General features: G+C 43.5%; 1 protein-coding gene across 3 annotated transcripts in view; it reads left to right on the forward strand.

The window, feature by feature from the left end:
- Positions 1-25,810, forward strand: part of PRXL2A (peroxiredoxin like 2A) — a 156,103-nt gene that overhangs the window by 69,278 nt on the left and 61,015 nt on the right. For all 3 annotated transcript variants that reach the window (XM_069240646.1, XM_069240647.1, XM_069240645.1), the window contains exon 2: positions 23,899-24,078. In XM_069240646.1, coding sequence (XP_069096747.1) covers positions 23,907-24,078 — 172 coding nt within the window. In that variant the 5' untranslated portion in view covers positions 23,899-23,906. The remainder of the gene's footprint in view (positions 1-23,898; positions 24,079-25,810) is intronic.

The following is a 25,810-nucleotide window of genomic DNA, read 5'->3' on the forward strand; positions in this document are numbered from 1 at the left end:
GAGAGCTATAAAGAAGTGAGAAAGAGGACTAGTTAAGTGGAAAGGAGTCGCAGAGAGATAAGATGAAAGAAGGCGAAGATGGATACTAAAAAGTGGTAGCAACAATCAAGGCCGTGTGAGAGGCGAATTACAAATAACAGGTAAAAAAAGAGAAGTTGGAGAAGTGAGGCAGCAGTTGAATGGTGAGGTCACTTGAGAGGTTAAGTTGGGTGATACAGAGGTGGTATAGAAGAAAGATGATTTAGTAAGTGAGACGTGAGTTAGATGTGAGTTAGAAATTCAGAGTGAAGCAAGGTAGAGGTGTGAGATGGTTGTGATTTTGAAAGAGCTTGGGGTATGGAGAAAAGAGAAATAGGGAAAAGAGGAACAAAAGTGGAATGAGGCTGAGAGACTTGTGATAGATGGAGGAGAGAGATACGGATGTGCGATGGAACCAGAGCAGTGGGATGCTGAGAGAGGAAGGGATAAGGTAATGAGAGAGTTGCATTAGGGAGAGGAGTAAGAGTTGTGGAGATAGGAACAGAATGTCAGGAGAGAGGAAAGAGCAAGGTTAGGTAGACATGTGAAGGAGATAGAGAAGGGTGGGTTGCAGAAGCTGCAGTGAGAGATAAACACGAAGCAGAAAGACGCCTTTTAATTTAATTGCCACCCTTGTGTCTTTCCACATGAGATACTTTTCCTTTACTCCTCTCCACCTTCCTGAACCCATTACCCTGATTGGTCTGTGGTCAGCCTGACTGGCACCTGTCTGTGCGTTACCCTAAAGATTCCTTGTGGCTACATATGTACCACACTTTATTTACCAAATCTCACATTCCTCAGAGGAATAAATTTAAAGCACTGATACAGCTTACTACCACCTCCGCCTCAACCCCAGAAGTGGTTCGTGTTTACATCTCTTTTAAAGAGCGAACCTTACTGTTTCATCTCATAAATACCTATGTGAAAATGTGTTCAGGGAGACGATTTTCTCCTTTGATGAAAATGAAAGTAGATGACGGGACTAAACCTTTTAGCCAAACCATTATCTCTTTAAATAATTGCAGCACATTTTATATACTCCAATAAAAGGCAGTTTTTAAATGGATTTCCCCCAGGTACAATAATGTAGATACTCTGAATCTTCTCTAAGCTAAAATGTGTATGTTAGTATCATACAAGTGATTTATTTTTTTCACGTTTCCATGGCTCTGTTTATCATTTGCACATCACCAAGTAAAGTGTTTTGATTTTTTTCATCCTATTAAGATATTTTTTCATCACACAGAAGTACAAAAAATGGTCTTTCACATCTACTGAAATATATTTTGAAATGTTTGTTAAGTTGACATAGTTATATAAATGTTGTGTGTTAGGAAAAACCTGATACCCAAAGCCTTTCATTTCACACAGGTCAGACAGTTTACCTTACAAAATCCTGGAACTCTTCAGTCACAGGGAAAAGTAATTACATTGCAAGAAGACAAACTGACTTTTGCCCTCTGTCTCTGAACAATCAATCAATCATTAATTTGTTAAGTGCGCTACTCACCTGGTCGACTCTCAAGGCGCTTGGCTCGAAGAGCCAAGTCTTGATACGCTTCCTGAAGGTCAGGAAGTCCTGGGTCAGACGTAGGTTGATGGAGAGGGAGTTCCAGGTTTTGGCGGCAAGGTGGGAGAAGGATCTGCCACCGGCTGTGGTACAGTGGATGCGGGGGACGGTGCCGAGGGTGCGGTTGGTGGAGCTGAACTGCTGTGTCGGGATGTGGATGTTAAGACGTTCATTGAGGTAGGTGTTGTGGAGAGCCTTGTGAGCGTGGATCAGGAGTTTGAAGATGATCCTTTTGTTGACGGGGAGCCAGTGGAGGTCTCTGAGGTGGGCTGAGATGTGTTCGTGGTGATGGAGGTTAAGGATGAGTCTTGCTGAGGCGTTCTGAATATGCTGTAGTTTTCTCTGGAGCTTGGCCGTTGTTCCCGCGTAGAGTGCGTTGCCGTAGTCCAGTCTGCTGCTGACTAGGGCGTGGGTGACCGTTTCTGGTTTCAATGGGGATCCATCTGAAGGTCTTGCAGAGCGTGCGGAGGGTGTTAAAATATGAGGATGAGATGGTGTTGACTTGCTGGGTCATAGTGAGAGATGAGTCCAGTATAAAGCTGAGGTTGTGTGCGTGGATGGTGGGCGTTGGGGCGGCTCCTAGAGTGTCAGGCCACCAGGAGTCGTCCCATGCTGAATTGTTGAAGCCGAAGATGATGACCTCAGTCTTCTCTGAGTTCAGTTTGAGGCGGCTTGCCTCCATCCAGTTGGCGATGGCGTGAAGTCCGGTTTGGAGGTTAGTCTTGGTGGTTGCGGGGTCCTTCGTGACTGAGGATCAGCTGTGTGTCCTCCGCATAGAAGACGATGTTGAGGCCGAGGGATCGGACGATGTTGGCAAGCGGCGCCATTTAGACATTGAAGAGGGTGGGGCTGAGTGAGGATCCCTGGGGCACTCCGCAGATGGTCTTGGTGGCTTTTGACAGGAACAGGGGGAGGCAGACTCTTTGGGTTCTGCCAGAGAGGAAGGATGTGAGCCAATCCAGGGCCCTGTGGTGGATTCCAGCGCTGTGGAGGCGTGTGCAAAGTGTGTGGTGCCAGACGGTGTCGAAGGCTGCAGAAAGGTCAAGGAGGATGAGGGCAACGGTTTCACCTTTGTCGAGCCTGCTCCTGATGTTGTCGGTAGCAGCGATGAGAATGGTCTTGGTGCTGTGGTTTTTGCGGAAGCCGGACTGGGAGATGTTGAGTAGGCTGTTGTCCTCCAGGAAGCGAGATAGTTGGCTGTTGACTATCTTCTCGATGACCTTCGTAGGGAAGGGGAGTAGGGAAATGGGTCGGTAGTTTCTGAGGTCTTCGGGCCTGCTTTAGGTTTTTTGAGCAAGACGTTGACTTTGGCGTGTTTCCAGCTCTCTGGGAAGATGGCGGTCTCGAAGGAGATGTGGATGATGGTACTGAGCTGGGGGGGCGATGATTTGTCTGGCTTTATTGAAGATGTGGTGGCGGCAGGGGTCGGCGATCGGAAATGGAGTGGATGGTGCTCATGGTCTTGGTGGTTTTCTCGATGTTGTTGTGGGTCCAGGCACTCAGGATGTTGGTCTGGATGGGTGTGTTGGGGTCTGCGTTGGCAGTGATGGTGGTGGTGGGGGGCGGTGGTGCGAAACTGCCATGGATGTCTGTGATCTTGCGGTGAAAAAAGTTGGTGAGGGAGTTGCAGAGGTCTTGCGAGTGTGGGGGTTTGGCAGAACAGGACTTGGGGTTGGTGAGTTCCTTGATGATGCTGAAGAGGTCCTTGCTGTTATGTGCGTTGTTGTCAATTCGTTCTTTGTAGAATAATCTTTTGGTGGTCCGGATGAGCTGGTGATGTTTGCGGATGGCAGTCTTGAGGGCCGCGTGATTGCCTTCTGTTTGTTCTTGGCGCCAGATCTTTTCGGCTTTCCGGCATTCCCTCTTGGACTTCTGAAGATCGGTGGTGACCCAGGGAGCTTTCTTACTGGTGCGGGTGTTGTTAGTTTTCCTAAGTGGAGCAAGTGTGTTGGTGCAGTCGTCGAGCCATTGTTTGAGGTTGAGGGCGGCGGTGTTGGGGTCGCTGGTGTTGGATGGCGGGGCAAGGGTGGAGATCAGTTGGTCCTTGGAGATCTTGTTCCATTTGCGGTGAGGGGTCCGATGCTGTTGGTGGTGGGCGGTGGGTTTCTGGAAGGAGAAATGGACACAGCGGTGGTCGGTCCAGTGGAGTTTGGTGGTGTGGGTGAAGGTGATGTGGCTGCTGGTGGAGAAGATGGCGTTGAGTGTGTGGCCGGCTGAGTGGGTGGGCCTTGTAACGAGTTGCATGAGGCCGAGGTTGGCGAGGTTGTCGAGCAGGGATGAGGAGTTGCTGTCGCCGGTGTTCTCCAGGTGAAAATTCAGGTCGCCGAGGAGCATGTAGTCCGTGGAGACCAGGACGTGGGAGCTGATTGTGTTGGCGATGGCATCGCAGAATAGTGGGCGGGGGCCCGGGGGTCTGTAGAAAAGGGTTCCTCTCAGGGTGGTGTTGACGTAGATCTGGAAGTGCAGGTGTTCTGTGGCATCTAGGGCGTCGTGTGTGTTGGTTGAGATCCTGATGGTGCCTCTGTGGACGTTGGCGATTCCTCCTCCTGGTTTGTTGGAGCTGTCTCTATGGATGATTTTGTAGCCTTCACGGATGGCTATGGCGATCTCGGGTTCCGAGGAGGGGGTTCATCCAGGTTTCGGTGAGGAAGGCGATGTCTGGGGAAACTGATGTGAGCAGGTCCCAGAGTTCGATGGCGTGCTTGCGGAACTTAGTGGGTTTGAGGAGGATGCAGCTTAGGTGGTTGTTGTGGGTAGCGTTGTTGTGGTGCTTGGTGGCTAGAGTGCAGGTGAAGTTGCACGTCCGGCTCGAGAAGGGTCCATGAGTGTGCCTAGGAGAGGTCTGGACGCAGGCAGTGGGGCAGCCAGGGTTGAGCACGTGGAGTTCTTTGGCGGTGTAGCAGTGTCTGGCGGTGTAGGGGGCACATGCTGCGCGTGGCCGCCATTAAGAAGGGGAGGTGGGAGGGAGGAGCAGCTGGGAGGCGGGGAGCGGTGGTAGATGGGTGAGCGAGGGGGGTGGGGATGCAGCGGCGGGAGAGAGGAAAAAAACAGCAAAAAAGGTCAGAAATACAGAAATGCAGTAAAACAGAGTCAAAAATAGGAAAGGCACTAAGACAGAGTCATAAAAATAGAAAAAGGCACAGAAGGTGGTAAAACGGCACAAAAACACGAAGACAAATTACAGAACACACACACAATACTTACGGCAACCACTAGACACCAGGGATGAGGCGCAGGTGGGTGCCTGCGGGTGGTGGATGGCCTTGAACTCGCAGCAGCAGCGAGGGCGGGGTTGGGGGCACGGTGGCAGACAGGAGGAGCTACGCAGTGTGTATAGAGTGAAACCTGGTGTTAGAACAGGTCAGGAGTCACTCTGTGCACCGCGCAGCGGCTGCCATTAAGAAGGGGAGGTATGAGGGAGGAGCAGCTGGGAGGCGGGGAGCAGTGGCAAATAGGTGAAACCTGACCTTAAAACAGAGCATAGAGCAAATGTGACAAGAATAAGATTTAAAGGCATCTTAATTGCTAATTCGGTTTCTGACTGAACAGAACACCTGTTCTTTGTTAATTGCCAGAAGGGGCAAATAAGTTCTAAAAATAGTGTGACCTAATGAAATATGACTCGTGGTTGAGTCGATTTTTTCCAGCCCTGCAATAGCTGGTAGCTAGAGGAGTTCTAACAACTTTTGGCCCTGATGCCATTGCATCTGTTGCACCATTCAAATCATCAAATCATGACCCTAGAGCCTACAAGGTAACTCACTTGTGACTGCCTGTTAATAAGTCACTGAGGGAATAGCAATTTGGAAAAAAAAAACCTATTTTTCTTTAAAAATGAGTGAGTGGTAATTCATGAAACAAACACAAAATTAATTTGACTATTTACAACTGTTATTAATCCGAAATGTAATTATTAAGTAATGAAAAACATAACATGATGAGTCCGCTTGCTGCTTGCTTTACAACTGCACTCAGTACTCCATTGCAAGATGGCCGACATGTTTACACACATTTCAACGCAAATTGACTTGAGTTCAGTTCATCTTTCAAGTACAAACACTAACAAGTAAACAATCACCAAACACTGGAAGGTGTACTTTGGCCACGCGCTCCATGCAATGGCAAAAGCAGAATAGAAAGTAGAACAGAAAAGCAGGAAGTGACCTGCTAGTCAATAAAAAGCAAGTAAATTCAAACAACGTTTGAATGAAGAAATGGGAAGTTCAGGTAAGTAAGGGTCGGGTTCTAATACCCTTTAAAGAATCTTTTTTTTTAGTAACATAATAGGCCATGAACCAGGACCCCAAATCTAGGCCATTGGTACCGCTGTGGGGGATGGCTACTACCATGATTTTTTTGCAAGGTATGGACGCCTAGCGATTGAAAATATGTGATAGCAAGTCATCACTCTTTCCCTTTTGTCTGCTATCATTGGATTAGCAACCATAGCTGAAAAAAATAATAGTTTTCATATTTTTGATAAATAGCAAATATTCCTCATAATATGTGGAAAAGTAAATGTAATTGCACTAAATGGGATAAATTCAATATAATTAATAAAAAATAATTTTGATTATTAATTGTAATAATAATATAGTCCTTAGAATAATAACAATAAACCTTCATTGTGTTCCTCATATATTGATATAGATTATATGCATATTTGTTTACTGTTTCACTGTTCACGTATTTCATGTGCCTTCATTATGTTGGATACTATGTCTTGATGCAGTTTTTGCCGTAGAGAGACTAATAAGATCATGTGGCCCAACAAATGGGTTTATCCAGCTTTGAACTAGACTAACAGCTCTCGCAACAGTATTTTCGTCCTTTTCGATTTGTGACTGATGTAGGTCTGCGTGAGTAAGATCTGATTTCTTGTTATGAACCATTTCCCTTATCTGACCTAAAAAGGCGCTTCTGTGTTAAGCCGTCATATAATATTTTTACACAGCACTCACCTTGATGTTGAACCTTGTCGTACCACCTGGAGTCTGTGTGTCCTTGTTGACTGTTACCCCTATCGCTTGATCGACTAGAATTCGTCCAAATGGATTAAAATCTGACAGTTGAATTGAGAAGCATCTGTTGATGAAGTTGTGGTGTATCTCTGGATGTTTCACTGCAAGTAATGTCATTGGATGTAAATGCCAATTTCCTTCTCAAGCAGCGCACAGCAGAGCTGCAGGACATTTTCAACAATATCCACATGCGACATCCAAAATGCAGAGAAACCTCCATTGTCATGACGAAGATGTTCCAGGAATACATCCCACAGCTGGTTTACTTTGGCAAAGGCTGCATTCTGCAAGAGGTCGTCTAATCTCTGTTGGCATAGGACTTTTGCAAAGTCATTAACATCTTCAGTGAAGGAGTAGACTACCTGAATGTTCTCTTCATAAATCTTCTCCACCCAGGGGATAAATTCCAACCAAGCCAGTCCCACCATAGCTTCATACATGCACTTGTGTACTCAAACTGCACGATTGTACATACAGCCTTCTAGTACTGATGATATTGGTCCTTCTGCTATCATGTCTGCTTCAATGCAAAGGTCACGAAGGCAAGCATCTTGAAAGCATTTTCCAAGAATGGACATGACATTGCAAAGGGTGTGAAAGGTGCCCAGTTGAAGAATTATTCTGTTATACGTTGCTTTATGCCAGTGCTTAATTTGTAAATATAAACGTGCTGGTGCTCAAAGCCCTCCTCTTAATCACACGACTGCTGCAATTATATGTGCAAACACGGATTACTGAGGCAGCATAATCCTGAAGCCATCTCTGGCCTCTTCAGTCCATTTAAAGCCACTCCGTACCCGATCAGCTCACTCCTGCATCTTTCTGCTCTCTCTTATTGTGATGCTTTTTCGTTTTTCTCTTCCTCCATCTTTCCCATATGTGTTTTTTGCTCGCAGTAAATGCTTGAGGCAAAAAAATAAGTGCCGGCCCTCAAACATAAGTGCCGGTGTTCCGCACCAAAAACAACAAGCGCAAATTAAGCACTGCTTTATACTTCCACACGATGTCAGTTGCTTTTGCATAGAGAGCTTGATCCATGGCCACTACAATTTTCACCAAATGCAGTGATTCCCTTATCAGCTCTGACTTTAACAAAATTTCAGGAACAGTTGTCAACTCAGTTGCAAGCGCATTCATGGTGGGCAAGTAGCCAATGGAATCCTCTGATATACTATCTAGGTCTCTAGTACTAATGTTAAATCCTGTCCAACTTGGTATTATCTGTGCAAAGCTTGCTTCTTGTCTTGTAACAACCCACATTAAGTTCTTATTTTGTGCAAGCTTCAATTGGGAAACACACTCCGGCATGACTTGGATACTTGTCATCAATAGTCGAGGCCTAATTTGTTCATCAGAAACAAACATTATCAATTCTTCAGTATTTGTGGTGGTCAATGTTCTTTGGTTTTGTTTCTCAACGCTTGGGAGAGGAGCTTTAAAAGATTGTGGTCCAAACAACTTGGGCTGCACAGCTATACCATTGACTCAGTGAGTTGTACCCTTATCAATAAAAACCTCTTCCAGCCTATCAATGTTATCCCATGCTAAGTTAGTGAAGACATGAGGCTGAATGTCGGCTGGAAGAACAGTTTGCTCATTTAAGGTAGCAAGTTTATGAAGACACAAGGCGGTATCATTTTCTTCCAGTTGTGAGTATGAAGTCGTATGAACAAGTCTGTGTAGAGTGCAAATGATTTCAGCATTGCCTGACAGCGTTTTTTTATGGCATGTGGAAGCAACAGTTGCTTGGGGTGTCTCGGCTCGCCATTTGTGACTGCATAAATAATGTCCTGACTGAACGATTGCATAAATAAGGTGACCCTTTTGGACGGCTTTGTGTTTTTCTGGCTGTCCAGTCAGAAGTCCTAGTAGGAATTGTTTAAGGTAACCAGGCACTGCAAATTAATCTTTTACAACGTCCGTTGGATGATATGGCCATGGTGTTGATGTCAAGATTGTTTTAATTATTGTTCTTATGTGCAATGTTGTTTGATCAAGTGATCTTGTTCATGTCTGTTACCTTAACCTCTAAAACTGATAATTCTCTTTTCAAACTCTGGTTTTCTCTTCCAAAGTTCCTGTAGCATGACATTATCAGGTTGGGCCAATAATTTTCCTTGGTTGTCTTGGAATATGTGGAGGCTGTCATCAAACTCTGAATCCAATTTTCTTCTAAGATGCTTCTTGGTTCATTTGTCTATTCCCTGTATTTCTCTGCGTGTCATGAGGGTTTCAATCCTTCCAGAGAAAGTTGTCACACGTGTTATCTCTTTTTAGGAATAATCACAGTTCTAATGTATTGAAATAATCCATTGTATGCTTCAGTTCTCATATTTTTGTAGTGATCATCGGTTTGAATGCTCGATGCATGATCTTCCTCCTTTGCTTTAACCCTTGTATAGTTTCTATAAAAAGAAGCATGATAAACGGCTTCTGCAGCCACTATGTCCTTACTATAAACTGCAAAGATCTTTGAATCACTTAATGGTCGCACACTCTGGAAACCTTTTGTCAACTTTAAGCTCCATGGCATCGATTAATTTCTCACACCTTGCTGTTTCCTTGTAGCGTTTTATCTTTCCATAAAATATACGTTCTTCAGCATACACGTTTGACTTCAGTGATATTCTTCTGTGTAAGTGTTTACTTGTGCACTCACATGTTCCAGCATCATCACTGATGTTTGCTTCAGCTTTTTGCTTAATAATCTGTAAATCACTCTTCATAGTAAACTGACTCCTGCACTTCCTGTGGTAAAATACTTGGGGAACTGTGTTGCTTTCCACATTTCTCGCAATGTCTAACAGTGGAATGTGATTCCTTACTTGAGCTGCCTCTAACAAAGTTTTCCATGATGAGTAGTCCTGCGGGCTTGCCAGCTTACCTCCATATTGGGCATTCAACCATAAATTATTTATACACTGGGGATCAGAGGGACAGAATGTGCTTGTTTCAGTCATCTTCATGATGCTCCACGGTCATTCACCACCAGCTCTGGAAAAATACATTTATTAAAAAATGTTTACATTTTACTTGGTGTACTTAATATAATCATAATTACTATTATTATCAATTTATGTAATCACATTTATTGTAATTGTAATTTTTAATAATAAAATTCACAGTAATAAAAACTATGAAAACATTTCCATTTACACCAAGGTTCCTTGAGAGTGGAGTGGTAACTCACAAAAAGCAAAGAGTTATGACTTGCTGTCACATATTTTCTATCTCTAGGCATTCATACCTTGCCAATAAATCATATTAGAACCCCCACCCCAAGTGATACCGCTAACATAGTTGGCAAAAAGGCCTGTAAGACTTTGCAAGCACAGCGCAAGCTATGTGCAGCAAAACCTAAAAATGATGCTGCTGTCACAGCTCCTTCCTCACGCCTTATGTTTTTTTTTCTTTTGTTCATACTTCATAGCATCAACAAAAGGCTTTGGAAGAGCCAACAGTTCTCAAATGCAAGACCTTTTGGTTTGTCAATGCTGGTACTGTATGGCACTGCCAGCATGGTAACCTATAGTTACATGTGTCACTGTGCATGCTCACCTATACATAATGATGGACATTTTTTCTTTACTTTTAAATTACCATTCCAAAATTACGAATGCTCATCTTTGAGTGGTACATTTTTAAGAAGAAAATCTGGAAAGGGAAGGGTCTGAAAGCAGCCAAAGAGGGTTGGGTAGGAGACCCAGAACACCTGTAGATAAGGCTACTTTACATGCCGTGTGGGAATAGTGAACATGGAGTGGCGATGGAGGAGCAGAGGTGGATATTTGGAAAAAAACAATTGTGATGCACATGGAGGGATGGGAAAACAACAGGCGAGGGTGAGAGAACAACAGGTGGGCTGGGGAAAGCAGCATGAATAGCATAAGGGTTGGGGATGTAAGGGGGAAGCAGTATAAGGGGCAGAAGGCAAGAAAACATATCCTCTTCCCTGGAGTGTCGAAACCAAAGAAAAAATAGCTCTTTGAATGTAAGCATAGTAAGGATACACTTCATGTAATTAGAAGGATACAAAAAAGCTAAATGTGTTTGTAGGTGAGAACTAAAAATGACATTACATTAAAGAAGCTGGTATGAAGCACCTCAGGGTGAAATGCCGAGCTAGACTTCAGGCCATGCTCTGCATCCTCAGCACGCTAGGCTGGGCTAAACATTTTGACCATTCACTTCTAGGGATAGAGATGATGAGTGCTATGATAGGCCAAAAGTTGTTTTGCCGAAAGGGGACTGGGACACTTAGACATGGAGTGCCTTGCCCTTGACAAACAAGATATTGGGTATAACCTTTGGCTAAGCAAGTTCATTTCCTATGTTTGTTGCGTTAAACTCCTAGCATGGTGGTGATCAGTAGTCCTTGACCATCAGTGTGAGTTGATGAGCGAGGTATGGGCTGTGGTAATGGTTGTGCCACTTACCGTACTTGGTGAATGGAAGATGTTTTATGTCACTAGATCTATTACAGAGGTACATTTTTTAATTAATTTAGCTGCCTTATTTATTAGGGGTTACCAATTTGCACTCTTAACAAAAGAGCAACCTTGACCAATGTTCTCCAACTGCAGGGGAAGTGGAGTTCATTAAGACATCTAAAAGCATTCTGATTTGATGCAGACTGGTGTAATATTTCAAAAGATATAACTGGTGTTACTAAATAGCTATTTTTGCGGAAGTGAAATGGATTTGGCATGCAGATATTTCTTTGTGTGTAAATCCAAAACTGCTAAATTATTGTTCACCAGATTTTTATGGCTCGTTGGCCTCTCCACTATACATTAGCTTTTTAGGTTTGGTGAAAATCCATTCAGCAATTCCTGGGAAAGAAGACAAGAAAGGAGTATCTAATGCACATGCCAAAGCTTGGATAACTTTTTGTTTTGTTTGTGATCTATGGATAACTGATAATGAATGATTGAACAAGCATTACGATGTATGCAGAACACTTTGTGTGTGCACAGTGGACATTTACTGGGCCTAATAATAGCAAAAATACATTAGTACAACACAATAGATGATGCTGTACAATTCATTTGTCAGGCCGTAGCCCAACTTAATGTGAATTACTCTCCTTGGTTTGGCTGACTATCCAGATAGAGATATTGATGGCGGGGGTGGTGTGTGGGGGTGTGTGGGGGGGGGGAACAGCGGTGGGGAGTGGGTCTGTGGACAGGCCTACAGGGTGAGGTAAAGTAGGCTACAAACAACCCAACCTTGCTCAAAGACGGGAAGGGAAAATGACCGCTTCTCGCTTTCTGTAAGTGCGAGGAGGGATAGCGCAACTCCCATCCTCAGAAGAATGCCCACAAGTGCTTTGGAGCTTTCTATTCAACCCTCCACATTACCCAAGTGCATATGCAGGATCTTCACTCACCCTTTTTGCCCTTGGCCAAAGGAGAGAGTGATTTGAAATAAATAAAAATGAGCAGCTGGCAGGTGCCCCACACATCCATGGCCCTACAGTGCTGGCACCCTCCCATGCTCCCTGTTTTCAATTGAGAATAGGGTGCAGAGCCAGTACTGACTGCCTCCTTTGTGGCCACATTATTGTATGGGCTGTGGAGGAGTAGGTCAGTTGGCATCCACCTGTTGTATTGTAATAGTATTGATATAGCGCTTACTTCCCCTGACAAGGCGTTGAAGCGCTTTTCGGCGAGTAGCACGCTACTCCGGAACCCAATAGGAATTAGTGGTGGATTAGTATAGAGAAATAGGAGTACAGTTTTAGTATTATTATGAGTTAATTTGAGCCGCGGATATGTGAGTGTTAGTTCGATTGACTGGGTTAATGGAGGGGTGGAGGATGGAAGAATCCAGAAGTGTTAATTGGGAGTTTATGGTAATAGGATTTAGGCTTGGGATTTGTAAAGGGGGATGGAGGAGGGAAGAGTCTGTGGAAAGGGTTAGGGAGATCATAGTAGCAGGAGGGGTTTTGGATGAGTTAAAGGTGAGATAAATGAGGGAGAATTTAGTAGGGTTATTTTGGAGTTCAGGGTAGTAAAGTGAGGTTCGGATGAGTTAGATGTGGAAGAGGAGGGAAGAGCTTAGGCAGGGCCGTTTAGGAGATGAAGGTAGTAGAATGGATTTGGAATGAGTCAGAGTGGGAATGGAGGCTAGATTGATAGAGACATGACATATGGTGATGGGTAGACAAAGTGTGATATAAAATGAGAGCAGGGATTCATAAGTATCTAATATAACAACTTATCTAGGAGCTATGCAATGACCTATGAACATGTAAAGCATAGAATAACATGTGTATATATATATATATATATATATATACACACATGAATAAACATACATATTCACACATATATGTACATACATATACATATACATATTTAAACCATGAGTAAATATACATTAGTTAAACAGTTTTAAAGAGTATGTGTGTAGTTTATTGTTATGACATAGTAGCGATACATATTTTCTAAAGAACTATATATAACTATAATATATATATAATCAGATAAAAATATGTATCAACATAGGCATATGCAGTCCATAGCTGTTTGAATATGGTGGTTATGAAAGAAAGAGCCAACTCCTGAGTAGTTTTCTGAAGGCAAGATAGTTATCTGTGGCTCTTATAGTTAGGGGTAATGAATTCCATAGTTTGGCTGCTTGAACAGAGAAGGATGTACAACCTATAGTCTTTTTCTTGTATGGTGGTGTTCTAAAGCGGGGTGCCAATCTTGAGCGGAAGTTTCTTTGTTGAATGTATTTGGTTATTTTGTTTCTGATACAAAAGCGGTCCTGTTCCATGTATAGCTTTGTGGGTGATACAAAGCAGCTTGAAGGTGCATCTTCTGGCAATGGGTAACCAGTGTAGTGCTCTCAAGGCAGGGGAGATGTGGGCTTGTGGCTTTACATGTAATAGCCTGGCTGCGTAGTTCTGAATACGTTGTTGTTTTTTCATAATAGATATAGATGATCCATGGTAGAGGCCATTGGCATAATCCAGTTTGGAGAGTACAAGCGAAATAGTAGATTGCACTTGTGTGGAAATCCGAGGTGGGGGAAGATGCGTTGTAGAGTCTTCAAGGAGATGAAGCTTGTTTGTGCTAATTTGTCCACTTGTTTGCAAAGGGACATTGTGTTAGAGTGGTTTTATGGCATTTTTTTCCTGCACCCTGCTTGCTTACAGAGCACAGCGGGGTTGCTCATCAGCTGCTCCTCCATTGTTCTTCCTTTTGCTAAGTCCTTTTTTTTTATTTATTTCAAACCTCCCTTCGCCGTCAGGAAAGGCAATGATGCATGGGGCTAACAGGCCACAGACTTTGGTTGAGTTGGGCTAGTTGATTTGACAGACCCCACCTGTTGGTAAGGCAGGTGGGTGAGATCACACATTACACTCTTCTTGGGGAAGTTGGTGGTTAGAGACCTCTAAACAAACCCAAAACTAGTGTCAAGACTGTTTTTCTGAACACAGTTTAAGAAAAATGAGCCTGCGGGTTGGGCAGCACCCCACTGATCATTGGGTCCAAATAAATAAAAAATCTATCCTAGTGTTCACAAAATTAGGAGAGATTTGAAATAAATAATCTTGGGGGTTTTGGTTTGATATAAATATAACCACCTCAATCCCCCCTGCCCACCACCCTTACTACCACAAGCATCTTCATTACAACCACCATTCATCATCCTTAACACCACTTCCTCCATTGTATGTCGACATAACCACCATTTTATGCCAGCCCACCCACCTTAATATTCCAACACACCCATCGTCATATACCAATACACCCACCATCATATTCCAACAAACCATGATCATGCTTTGATACAACCAGTGTGATGCACCAACACACCCACTATCGTACTCCAACACATAAAAAGAGAATAGTCTGAAATTTCCTAAAAACCCTTTAAGTGATTGGGAGATATTGTTGAGAAATATATTGACAGTGGCTTTGCTGCAAAACCTAAAAAGACATGAAATTCCAAATGTAAGGTAATACCATAGTCTATTCTCCCTCTCCTGCAGTAGTCGCTCAACCCTAACTCTCACACCCACCATCACTTCTGAAATACAGAAATGAGACGTGAATTGGAAGTGAGTGGTTTTTCAGTTTGTTAGAGTTGGACTGGTTATGTGACGAAATAGCTGGAGTTTTCTCGAACAGTTACAGCAACTGCTAAGTACTGTTTTATGGGAAAGAATGCATATGACTTTTATGGTTGCCCAACCAAGTGACTATGGCCCTCATTTAGAGTGAGTCATTGTTTTAGGACCCCTTTGCAAACCCTTATTTGTGCTGGGAGTAGATATTCTGAGTTGGGTGGTATTTACTGCATCTGGTAATTACTGGGTCTGTTAAATAGCCCATCTGTCATTAAATTTCACAGGTCAAACCTGTCGGAATTTAAACGGGGAAAACAATACAGTATTTACTGCAACATGCAGATTTTGGTGCACTAATTACCAAAATGCATGTTGTCCCCCAAAAACTCAGAATAGGCGTTATTTATTGCACCCACTAAATCTGAACCGCACAATGTTGGATTTGTCAGGTGCAAAAAACAGGGTCAAGACTGGTTTGCATATTTGCATATGGCTGGGTCCAAACTGTGGTGGCATGGTGAGCAAAAGACCAATGGATTTAACCCAGGTCTGTGACTGGAGGTGAGTGTTTGAAAAGTTTCAGCACTCCGTCAATCATCTTCTTGTGTTGCTATGTTTGTCCTAAATGGGCAGGAGTACGCCAAGACGTGGGTCCCTTGCTCACTGTGCCACTGGATTCAAGCTAGCCTGACTGATGAGGGGTGATACCCCGAAACTGGTTCTAGGATGCTTGTTTCCAGTCCAGTGAGAGCCTGGCCTGGCAGTTTGGGCTGGACTGTTCCCTTGGGGGTTAGGGTGAAGCCTGATTTGCATTTGGCTGGGTCCAAACTGGGGCGGCATGGTGAGCAAAAGAACAATGGATTTAACCCAGATCTGTGACTGGGGGTGAGTGTTTGAAGAATTTCAGCACTCCGTCCATCATGTTGTTGTGCTGCAATAAATAGTACCTACTACTCTGTCAAGCTTGGAATAGAGGCCTATGCGGAGTCATCCAACAGCCTGGATGAGTTGGTATAGAACAAATGATGGTGATAAACAATGGTAGCGCCTGTGCTCTGTTAAATTTCCCAGCCACCTTTGACACCGTTGACCACATAACCTTTGGGGCTGTCTTCCAGGAATCAGATTTAGGAGGTCCAGTTTTAGACTGACAGGCCACAAGCTATTTCTTTGTGTTTTTTTTTTTTACCTCAAATTTTTGTAAGAATGAGTGTGGTGTTCCTTAGGTGTCCTCAATGTTGCCCACCTTCTTTAATGCTTATCTAAACATAGCTTGTATTCCCCATCAAGTACACTAATTCCATATCTTCCTGATTTTCACAAGCGTGTTGGGACTTCAGAATTTTAACACAAGCTGATTGTGGTCCCAGATAGGTGGACATCAACTGGTAGAACACAGTGAAAACCAACTTCACCAGTAAGCAGTATTTCTCACTACCATTCCAACAATACCAAACATGACTATGCCACTGCTTCCAGATCAGAAATTACCACTTAAAAGTATATAAGGGAATTTCCAGTGCTGGCCTATGAGAGGAGCAGGCTTCACAATAGTGAAAAACGACTGAGTGATTTTCTCTACCAGAACATATAAAACGTACATGTCCTGCCTTTGACTTACATAGCACCCTGCCCTATGGGCTACCTAGGGCCTACCTTAGGGGTGACTTATATGTAATAAAGGTATGTTTAAGGCTTGGCAAGTAGGTTTAAAGGTCAGGTCGAAGTGGCAGTGAAACTGCACACACAGGCCTTGCAATGGCAGGCCTGAGCCAAGGTTAAGGGGCTATTATGGGTGGCACAATCAGTGCTGCAGGCACACTAGTTTCATTTAATGTACAGGCCCTGGGCACATCTACTGTAGCACTTTACTAGGATCCTATAGGTAAATTAAAGATGCCAGTTGGATAGGAGTCAATGTTACCATGTGTAGGGGAGAGAGCACATGCCACCTAGCACTGGTCAGGAGTGGTAAAGAGTCCAAACACCAGCAAATACAAGATCCGAAAAATGGAGGGAGGTAGGCAAAAAGTAAAGGGAATACCACCCTAAGGCCGTCTAATACCTTGAGTGTCAGAGTGCTGTACAAGAGCCAATGTAAAGAAATACTGTACACCTGGAGACATTTTTCATGTGCCTCTGAAAAATTTCAGTTTCATTATATGAAACTGCGTGAAGAAATTAAGCTAAACCTCTGTTCAGCAATGAGACAGTGTCTTCTAAAACTGCATCAGTGTTTTGTGGAGTGAACCAGCCAGCATCACTTCAGTCTGCTAGAAGCCCTAATAATAAATCTATATGGTGGAATACCTGCATGTAGATTATAGTGTGATGATCCTCAGAATCAGAACCTACAAAAATGTATGTGAAAACACGCAAGTTACTGCTGTCAAATTTCCACCAGGTGTGCTGAAATTCTGCTGTTGTGATTAGGTCCTAGTGCGTATTCCTAAGGCCGCATCAGGGCACTGGTCATTTTAACTATGGTGAACGCTTTCATTTATGTAACCTTATAGGTATTTACAAGCATTCGTGCTATCTTTACATACAGTAACAGTAGTGCAGTGAGTGTGGGCCAGCACACTCATAATTCATGCTTGCACAGGGAACATGCAGGAAGGAAAGCCTTTCATAGAACATCATTTTTCGCGAACAGTGTAAGGCAACAAAAACATTTTGTATAATTTGTTATTTGTTTAACTGTAGATTAGCATTAAAAGTGGTATAATAAAAACAGTCTTTTTTTGTCCTTCAGTTTGAAAATGGTTTCTCGCTGACTGTCTTCATTGCCATTGTGAATATAGTTTTTTTGGCTTTTGTTCCCACACTTTCTTCAGTTTGCACATACTTAATTTACATTCGGATATACAGTGCAGGAAAATGTGTCATAGTGCACAACACCACATGAGAAATCCCACACCAATTTAGAAAAATAGATTAAATTGTAATAATTAAATCAAGACCAAAACAACAAACGTTCAATCAGTACAACCAGAGACATGCAATTGTAAAGATCACCAAAAAGCACAAAGTGTCAACAGTGGTTATTTGGTTGCGCAAGACCAAGATAAAGTCACAAGTTCAGTCTGACTTCAGTGGAGCACCGGCTGTCTAAAGGGATCCAGATAGGCCCTCTGAACAAGAGTACCTTAAATCCTGGTAGCAAAGAGATGCACAGTCCTGTGTCTAGCGGCAATGCGACTTCTGGGTGAGGAGATGTGTCGCGCAGCTGCGGTTTCAGGGAGCCTTGAAGTGTGAGGTTATTAATGAACCTGGCAAAATGTTTATGTTGCCGAGTAGACATGACAGTTCAATAACTTCACACATTGGCTGCAATAGCAGGTCTGAGACATGTTGAAGAGCTACTTATGTGGGTGGCACAAACAGTGCTGCAGTCCCATTAGTACCATTATTATTTTACAGGTCCTCAGTACTTGTACTGCCACTTTACTAGGGACTTACAAGTAAATTAAATATTCTAGTTGGCTGATCCCCGCTCTGCCCAGCTGAATGTGGGGAGAACTACCCTGTCTCCTTGGAGTTCTCATCAGTAAGGCGGAAAAAAATGAAAACAACATCAGCATTGGTGTGGTCTATTCCACAGCGTTCCACTGTAAAGCCCATTCCTTATTGAGAGATTGATCACCTCAACAGTTTGGTATTCTCACCCTTCATCTGTATTAGCCATCTGAGGGGTCTATGGCCTGTCTGAACCCAGAAGTGATCACCAAACAAGTATGGTATCAATCTCTTGAGTGCCCAGACCACTGCAAGTGCTCTCTTCCTATTGCACTAAATCCCTGATCTCTGGGAAGTAACTTTCTACTGATGAAGGCTAACAGTTGATCTTGGCCCTTTCGTTTGGCTATGAGAGCACAGCCCCTATGCCATGCTCTGAGCATCTCTCTGCACAATTAATTTCCTAGAGATGTCTGTGGCCTTGAGCATGAGTGCTGTGCACATGACCTTCTTCAGGGTGTCAAACGCGTTCTGGCACGCCTCCATCGGGATCACCTATCTGGGCTGTTTTTTGGAGGTCAGTTCTGTTCATGAGGTCAAGGGGTGCCATACCCCTCGACACATCTCCTGTAATAGCCGATGAGGCCCAGCAAGTCCCTCATCTCCATCTGCGTCTTAGGGGATTCCCAACTCAGAATGGTTTGGGGTTTGACCTAGAGGGCCGCACCTTGCCTTCTTCCACTTGTTGACCGAAGTTGTCCACTGAACCGTGACCTATCTGAAACTTACTGGTTTGAGAGCCAGGACTGCTCCCTGCAGACCCTAAAGCACTTCTCTGAGTTGGCACAGGTGGTTCTCCGAGCTACGCTAGAACTAAAGACTGCACTGTCATCTAGGCAGGCAACACTGAAGTTCACCAATTCAGCCAGAACCTGGTTGTCTGGAAGGTGACTGGGGTGTTCTTCAACCTGAAGGGCATCACCTGGAACTGGAAGTAGCCTTCTGGGGTAGAGAACACAGACCTCTCCTTGGCCCTCTCAGTCAAGGTAATTTGCCAGTACCCACACGTTAACTCAAACGTCATGAGGATCTTGGAAACTCCCAAGTGATCTATGGGCTTATCAGCTCAGGGGATAGGGTGTGCGTTAGTCTGAGTGTCTGTATTGAACCCCACAGTAATCCACGCAGAACTGGAGTTTGGTGATGACATTTGGAGTGGCAGCCTTGGGGACCAGCAACACTGGACTGGAACAAGGACTCTTTGAGGGCTCTATGACCCTTAGTTCCAGCATTTTGGAGACTTCCGTCTTTATGATAGCTTTCATCTTATCAGATAGCCTGTAGATTTTACTCTTCAAAGGCATACTGGCCCCAGTATGGATGTCATGGGTACACCATGTTGTGAGTCCTGAGGTAAGGGAGAAGATGGAGGCACACTGCCCCAGCAATTGCCAGTAGCCCCTATGTTGTTCTAGGGTCAGGGTAGTGAAAGGCTGACACCCTCCAGTGACCCATCCTGCTTCTTGGAAGAAAGGAAGTGGGAGAGAGAGTCACTCTCCTCCTACCCCATCATCTGTCACCAGAAACACAGTTACCTGGACCTCTCAAAGTGGGGTTTGATGTGAGTGACATGCAAAACCCTTAAAGAAGGCCTTGTGGCTATTGTGAGTCAGATGTCATCAGGGTGGGCTATTATTAGGGAATACTGGCTGCTCTGGCAGATCTGACAATGAATGGATATTCTTTTAATTAAGAAATTTGAAAGAGCAATAAAGATGCCTTTAACTTGTGTTACAATTGCTCTGCACTCAAACACAGAGGTGAAATATCAGTTTGTCTTCTTAAAAATAGTTCCTTATTTTATCATAGAGATTGTGTTTGCAAAATCATCTAACTGCAGTCTGAGAAAACTGCAGTCTGAGAAAGAAAAGTAACATGAACTGTCTGACATTCGTGGTGTATGAAATGAAAGGCTTCAGGATGTCAGTTGTTTTCTAACTCATTTAATTAGTTTAGAAATGAACTGTACAAATATTTCAACATATATTTCAGTAGTTGGGAAAACACTTTTTTAGTATAATGTGTAATGTTTTATTGTGATCACAACAAATCAGAACACTTTAGTTGGTGGTGTGCAAATGATAAATATTTGCTGAAATCCAATTTCACCATTATCATTTGTAAGCTGTGTAGTTTTATCAGTAAAATAGCATGTCGTTGGGAAAGTTTGTGACCATTGTAATGGAAATGAGCTGTCGGTAAATGACAACGCACAACCACATAATGCGTTATTAATATATCTATTAAAAGTGAACGTTTTTAAACATGAATTTAGAAACATTCCTTCCCCTGTCCTGATAACAATTCTATTGATGAACCAAGAGGCAAGGAAGGTGTCATGTGTACCCTTTATGTGTGCTAGATTTTTATTTCACAATGCACAAAGGTTTGGTCTATTAAATCAAGCAGAATAGTTTTTGTACCGCAGGCATGCTGAACTAACATGTTTTAAGGTGCTCTCACAATTGATAAAGAATAAATAGATGACTCAATAAAATATTTGCAGAGGATCCCATAGTTTGAGACCAGTTTATGTGTCAAGCTCATTACAGTTCGGTCAAGTAGATTATTCAAGTCACTAGACCTCCAAGTCTGGTAACATTTGTGTGGTTTTTGAGGCCTACCTTGAAGGGTTCCTCATGATCCAGAGGGTTACCATGTAGGTAACCCCACTCTTGCATTCTTTCACTTCATAGGGCCCACCCCAGCTTTGTTTCAGGGTTTACTGCTCCACAGGGTCTGCCACCCACACTTTTTGGCCAAGCTGAAAATTAACCAGAGCAGCCTTCTAGTTGTAGCACCGCTTTCATGAACTCCTGGCAGGCTTCTAGATTCTCCTTCCCTTTCTTCCAGAACTGCTTCATTTGTGTATGGAATGCCAGCATGTAGCTGACCACATCTTGGGGGGCTTTCCTGGTAGCTTGCTCTCAACCCTCCTTCACCAAACTGAGAGGTCCTCGCTCAGAATTCCCGTACAGAATCCATCCCCTTTCTGTGGTACCTTCCCTACACAAACAGCAGGAATGGCAAGAAGATGTCCCATTTCCGCCTCAAAGACGACCCTGATCATGCCTTTCAGGGTCTTGTTGAACCTCTCAGTTTGGGTATGGTAGTGTGTGGAACACTTCTGGGTTACCTCACACTCCTTTCACATGGACTTCATGTATGCAGACATGAAGTGAGTCTCCGGTCAGATACCACCTCTTTGAGGAACCCCACTTGGGTTAACTATCCCCATCAGTGCATGGGAACTGCAGGGGCAGTTACTGTCCTCAGAGGGATAGCCTCCGGGTACCCGATGGCATGGTCCATCTAGACCAGGATGAACCTGTTGTCCTGGGCTGCCTTGCAATCGAAAGGCCCAATAATGTTGATGCCCTCCCTTTCACAGGCAGTGCCAATGACAGGAAATGGCTGAAAGGGAGCTTGCTCTTCTCTCCTGACTTACCACTGGACTGGCAGGTAGGATATGGCCTGCAAAATGCATCTGAGGCCATCCTCATCTGGGAACAATACATGTGGGTGAGAAGACTTTCAAACGTCTTGTCCTGTTCTAGATGACCTGCCAGGGGAACATCATGAGCAAGCTTCAATAAGAAGGTCCTATACCACCAACACACGGGTTGCACTATGCTCAGGAACCTTAGGCTCACTATATAGGAGACAATTCTTCCAGTAGATCAGTTGATCACCCGAAATGCCGCCAGCTGCTTGGCCTTGGCCTACCGCTGTAGGCCCTCTAGAGTAGGGCTCTCCTTCTGTGCTTTGCGGGACTCCTCCCAGATGGGACCCCTTCCTTCTGCCAATTGATCAGTCCTGATAGGTTGTTCAGGGCAGCAATGTTTTCCCCTGTAGGTTCCGCCGAATGACCCTCAGGCTCATCCTCCTCACGGACTGTGGGAGTTTCAGGAGTGAGTTTCCCACCCCCCTTGCCCTTCCTTGTTTTGGCTGGCACCTGGGCCATTCTTCCAGGCTCAAGGTACTCCTGACTACCCTCTTGGGCAGTTATGGGCTGTGTGGTCAGGCACACTCACTTAGGCAAACCTAACATCTCCAGGTGGGACCTGAGCTCCATCTCTTTCCAAATGGTATGCTCGGGCTCATTGCCAAGTGGACAATCCACAGGTATGGACAGACTCACAGCCACCCTTACGGAACCCTGAGACCCCCTCCCCCAACTCAAAGGGGAACAGAGCCACTGGATAGTGACTGTCATGGCTGTCATTAACTACTGTAACCTGGTGGGATGAATTAAGGACTGCCTGCTCTGAGGTCACCAGATGGCATCTGATAGATGTCATGCTGAATCCAGTGTCTCTTCGAGCTTCCTCCGTCTTCCCATTGATGGTGACCCATTGCCTATACTTTTTTGTATTAGGCATGTGAGCCCATGTCACCAACTCTCCATCACTCAGGAACACTAGGGTAACCTCTGAACTAACCCCACAACCTCTGGGGCAATCTCCTCCCCATGCACTACACTAGCCAGCCCTGGTATCTGCCCACCCCTGGGATGCTGTGCCCACTTGGGACACTTGGCATCCCTCTTGTAGTGCCCACGTGTTGGCACCATAGGACTTTGGGGGTGCTTTCCCTGAGGACTTTTTGTAAGGGAACCATTTCTTCATCTGCTCAGGTAAGGGTGGGAGTCCTGATCAATTGAACTATTTAGAAGACCTTTAGAGACCTCCTTGTTTTTATGTTTGTCGCCCCCCCCTTTCATTTTCTGGTGGTAACCCTCCTCCCCCCTTCCAGATACCTTCTTACGGACCCTGGTGCTGAGCCACCAGTCCACCTCCTTAGCAAGCTCCCTAGGGTCAGTAATCTTACTATCTATAAGGTGTTGGCGCAGAACTGCAAAACAAAGACTGAACATGCACTCTCTTGTAACCAAGTTATACAGCCCCTTTTGATCCTTCACATCACTGCCCTTCGCACAGCCATCCAGTGCCTTTCAGAAGGAATCTACACAATCCACCCAGGACTGATGGGCCAGCTTCTTACTGTCCTTGAACTTTTGCCTATACTTTTCAGGGCTGAGACCATATTTCCTGACAAGGGTTCCCTACATAGGGGTAGATACCTCATCCTATTTCCCTTTTCTAGTGGCAGTAGGGTCCCGCCCCTCTCTGGGGATATGCTTCCAGAGACTAGAGCCTCAATCCTCCTCAGTGGCCCTATGCATCTGCGAAGCTACCTCATAAGCTTCAAGCCATTTGTCAGTGTCATCTCGCACAACAAAGTCAGGTACCAGACCTTTAAGAATGGGGACCCTCTTGTCTCCAGAGGGCACTGTAGGTACGCTGTCACCATCACTGCTGGACCCTGCCTGTCTGGCCTTGATGTGCAGCTCCTTAAGTCTCAGTTGATGAGCCAGCTACATTTTTCTCTCCTCCAAGGCTGTCTCTGTCTCAGCCTTCTTTTGTTCTGCCTCCATGGCCTAAATTAACATGTGCTCACCCCTCTTGTAACTTGATAGAGGGATGGACTTCTGAAAAACGTTAGTATTTATGATAATTTCTATAATAATTCTAATTTTAAATCTGTGTGCCTTAAATCATAAGTGAGGATGAAAATACATTTGGGATGGACATGGTTTGCCTGTCAGTACTGTACATCTGTTAAGTCTTTAAGATATCTTACAGTTCCATTCATCGCCTTCTCCCTCTTTTCATTTTTCATAGACGCATGTATGTTCCTGGACCTGGAATTCATCACCATGGTCCTCTGGACGATCGGCTTAGGTGCTCTGGGAGCCGCTGTAGCTGGTATAATGGTTGCTAATACCGACTGGTTCTTGTCGAAACCAGAGAAGGCCACACTGGAGTACCTGCAGAATGCGGAGCTAAAATCTATTGAAGAAGGTAAGAATCATTCACAAACAGTGCATGTCTTAATATATTTAAGGATCACAGCTTTAACTCTCAGTGGATAAATACATCTAACTTTAAATTGAGCATCTGCTGTATTGAGGACTAACAAACATCCTGCTCTTGTGTTCAGTAGTGGATGTTCGCTAGCAGAGTAACTATCAAATGGGCTACTGTCTTTCCAGTGGCTTCGTTATTAATTAAATAATTGATGTGGAGTGGGTACTGGAAAAATAACTAATTGGGACATATTTCATTTCAAAGTTACTGGTTGAATATAATTCGCTGAATCACTGATAGAGCATGAAGACTGTTAACATATCAAATAGAGGTTGACTAACAGTGCATTTACCACACCACGTTGTTCACTTGTTTGAGTGAAGGTCTGCATCCCTGTTTGCAAACTTATCACTTGGTAAGTTTTTTTTTTCCCCAGTTAAACTTTGTTTTACTTTTCCATATACTTTACTATAAGGAAGCATTACTTTCGGGGTTGAGATCTCCCTAGAGTAAAATTTAAAAAAGTTGATTAAACTTTATGATAAATATGTAATTATGCTATTGTTAATTAATTTTATGTAATTATTTTTAATGTAGAATAAAGGAACAAATCTACAGCACTCGTGATTTAATGTTGACTTGAATATTTAATTAATACAAATATATTAAAGTATAATTGTTTTTCTGAAGTTTAAATTATAAAAGAAATTCCCACATTAAGTGATGTTTTTATTATATTTAATTATTAAAAGTGATATCTAGAAGTGTTTAAAATGAGTTCATTTATATTGTAATAAAAATGAATGTTACATTAATTTATGAACTCAAAACATGTTAACAGATTTTCAACATTAAACTATTTTTATTCATAATTTAAGCTATTTTAAATAATTTAAATTAACGTTTTTTCTATGTGTGTTTTTGTAAGTCCCTGTTGCCTTGATTTTCTGTGGGATGATGTTGCAGTATCAGAGGTTAGCGTGCGGGTGCTGGACTTTCTACTTTTAGCAGTAGTAAATTACACTTTTAAACATGTCTCCGCATCCTTATTAAGGGTGTGGAAATTGGTAACTCTTTTAATATTGAGTTACTTTATCACTTTTGGCTATTCACAAAATCTGAGTGTAAAAGCACTCAAATTGTAGAGTAAGTTACATATGTACATGTACACACAAGTGTGGGTAACATTTGTGAATGGCCATTTTGGTCTTTGCTTACATTTTTCTAAATAAAAACGAAAATGAATGTGGATAAAAACCGATAGCTGATTTTAAAAAGTGACTGCAGAGAAATACTGATAGAGTGAAATGTTTCTGTACAATTCTGCAAATCTGGGAGGTTAAATGCATAACAACCAGTTCACGGATCTTGGCATTTCCCTGGGGAGAGCAAGTTGGGTAACTGTTTTTAAATCGAGGTGGGTTTTCATGATCAAGCCCGGAAAGCACTTAGACAATGTATTTGAGAAAATTTATAATTTTCAGGATCCAACCCTAGGCTAATAATGTTGCTCTCCCCTGCTGGTGGTTGCAATTTGCTCTTATTCTTAGCCCGTCAGGCTAAAAAAAATGGGGGTTTGGTTTCTGGCAGTGGATAAAATCCTTGATTGTAAAGCTTTTTTGTGGTAAGCGGAGTGTCTTCCAGGACCAAACAGGGTGTTTTTTCTTGTAAAAAATTTAAGCAATTTCCAGCAGCTCACCTTGTTGGTCCTTATGTAGAAAGCAAA

The sequence above is a fragment of the Pleurodeles waltl genome, chromosome 6 (assembly GCF_031143425.1).
Source record: "Pleurodeles waltl isolate 20211129_DDA chromosome 6, aPleWal1.hap1.20221129, whole genome shotgun sequence".
In the NCBI taxonomy this organism is placed as follows: domain Eukaryota; kingdom Metazoa; phylum Chordata; class Amphibia; order Caudata; family Salamandridae; genus Pleurodeles; species Pleurodeles waltl.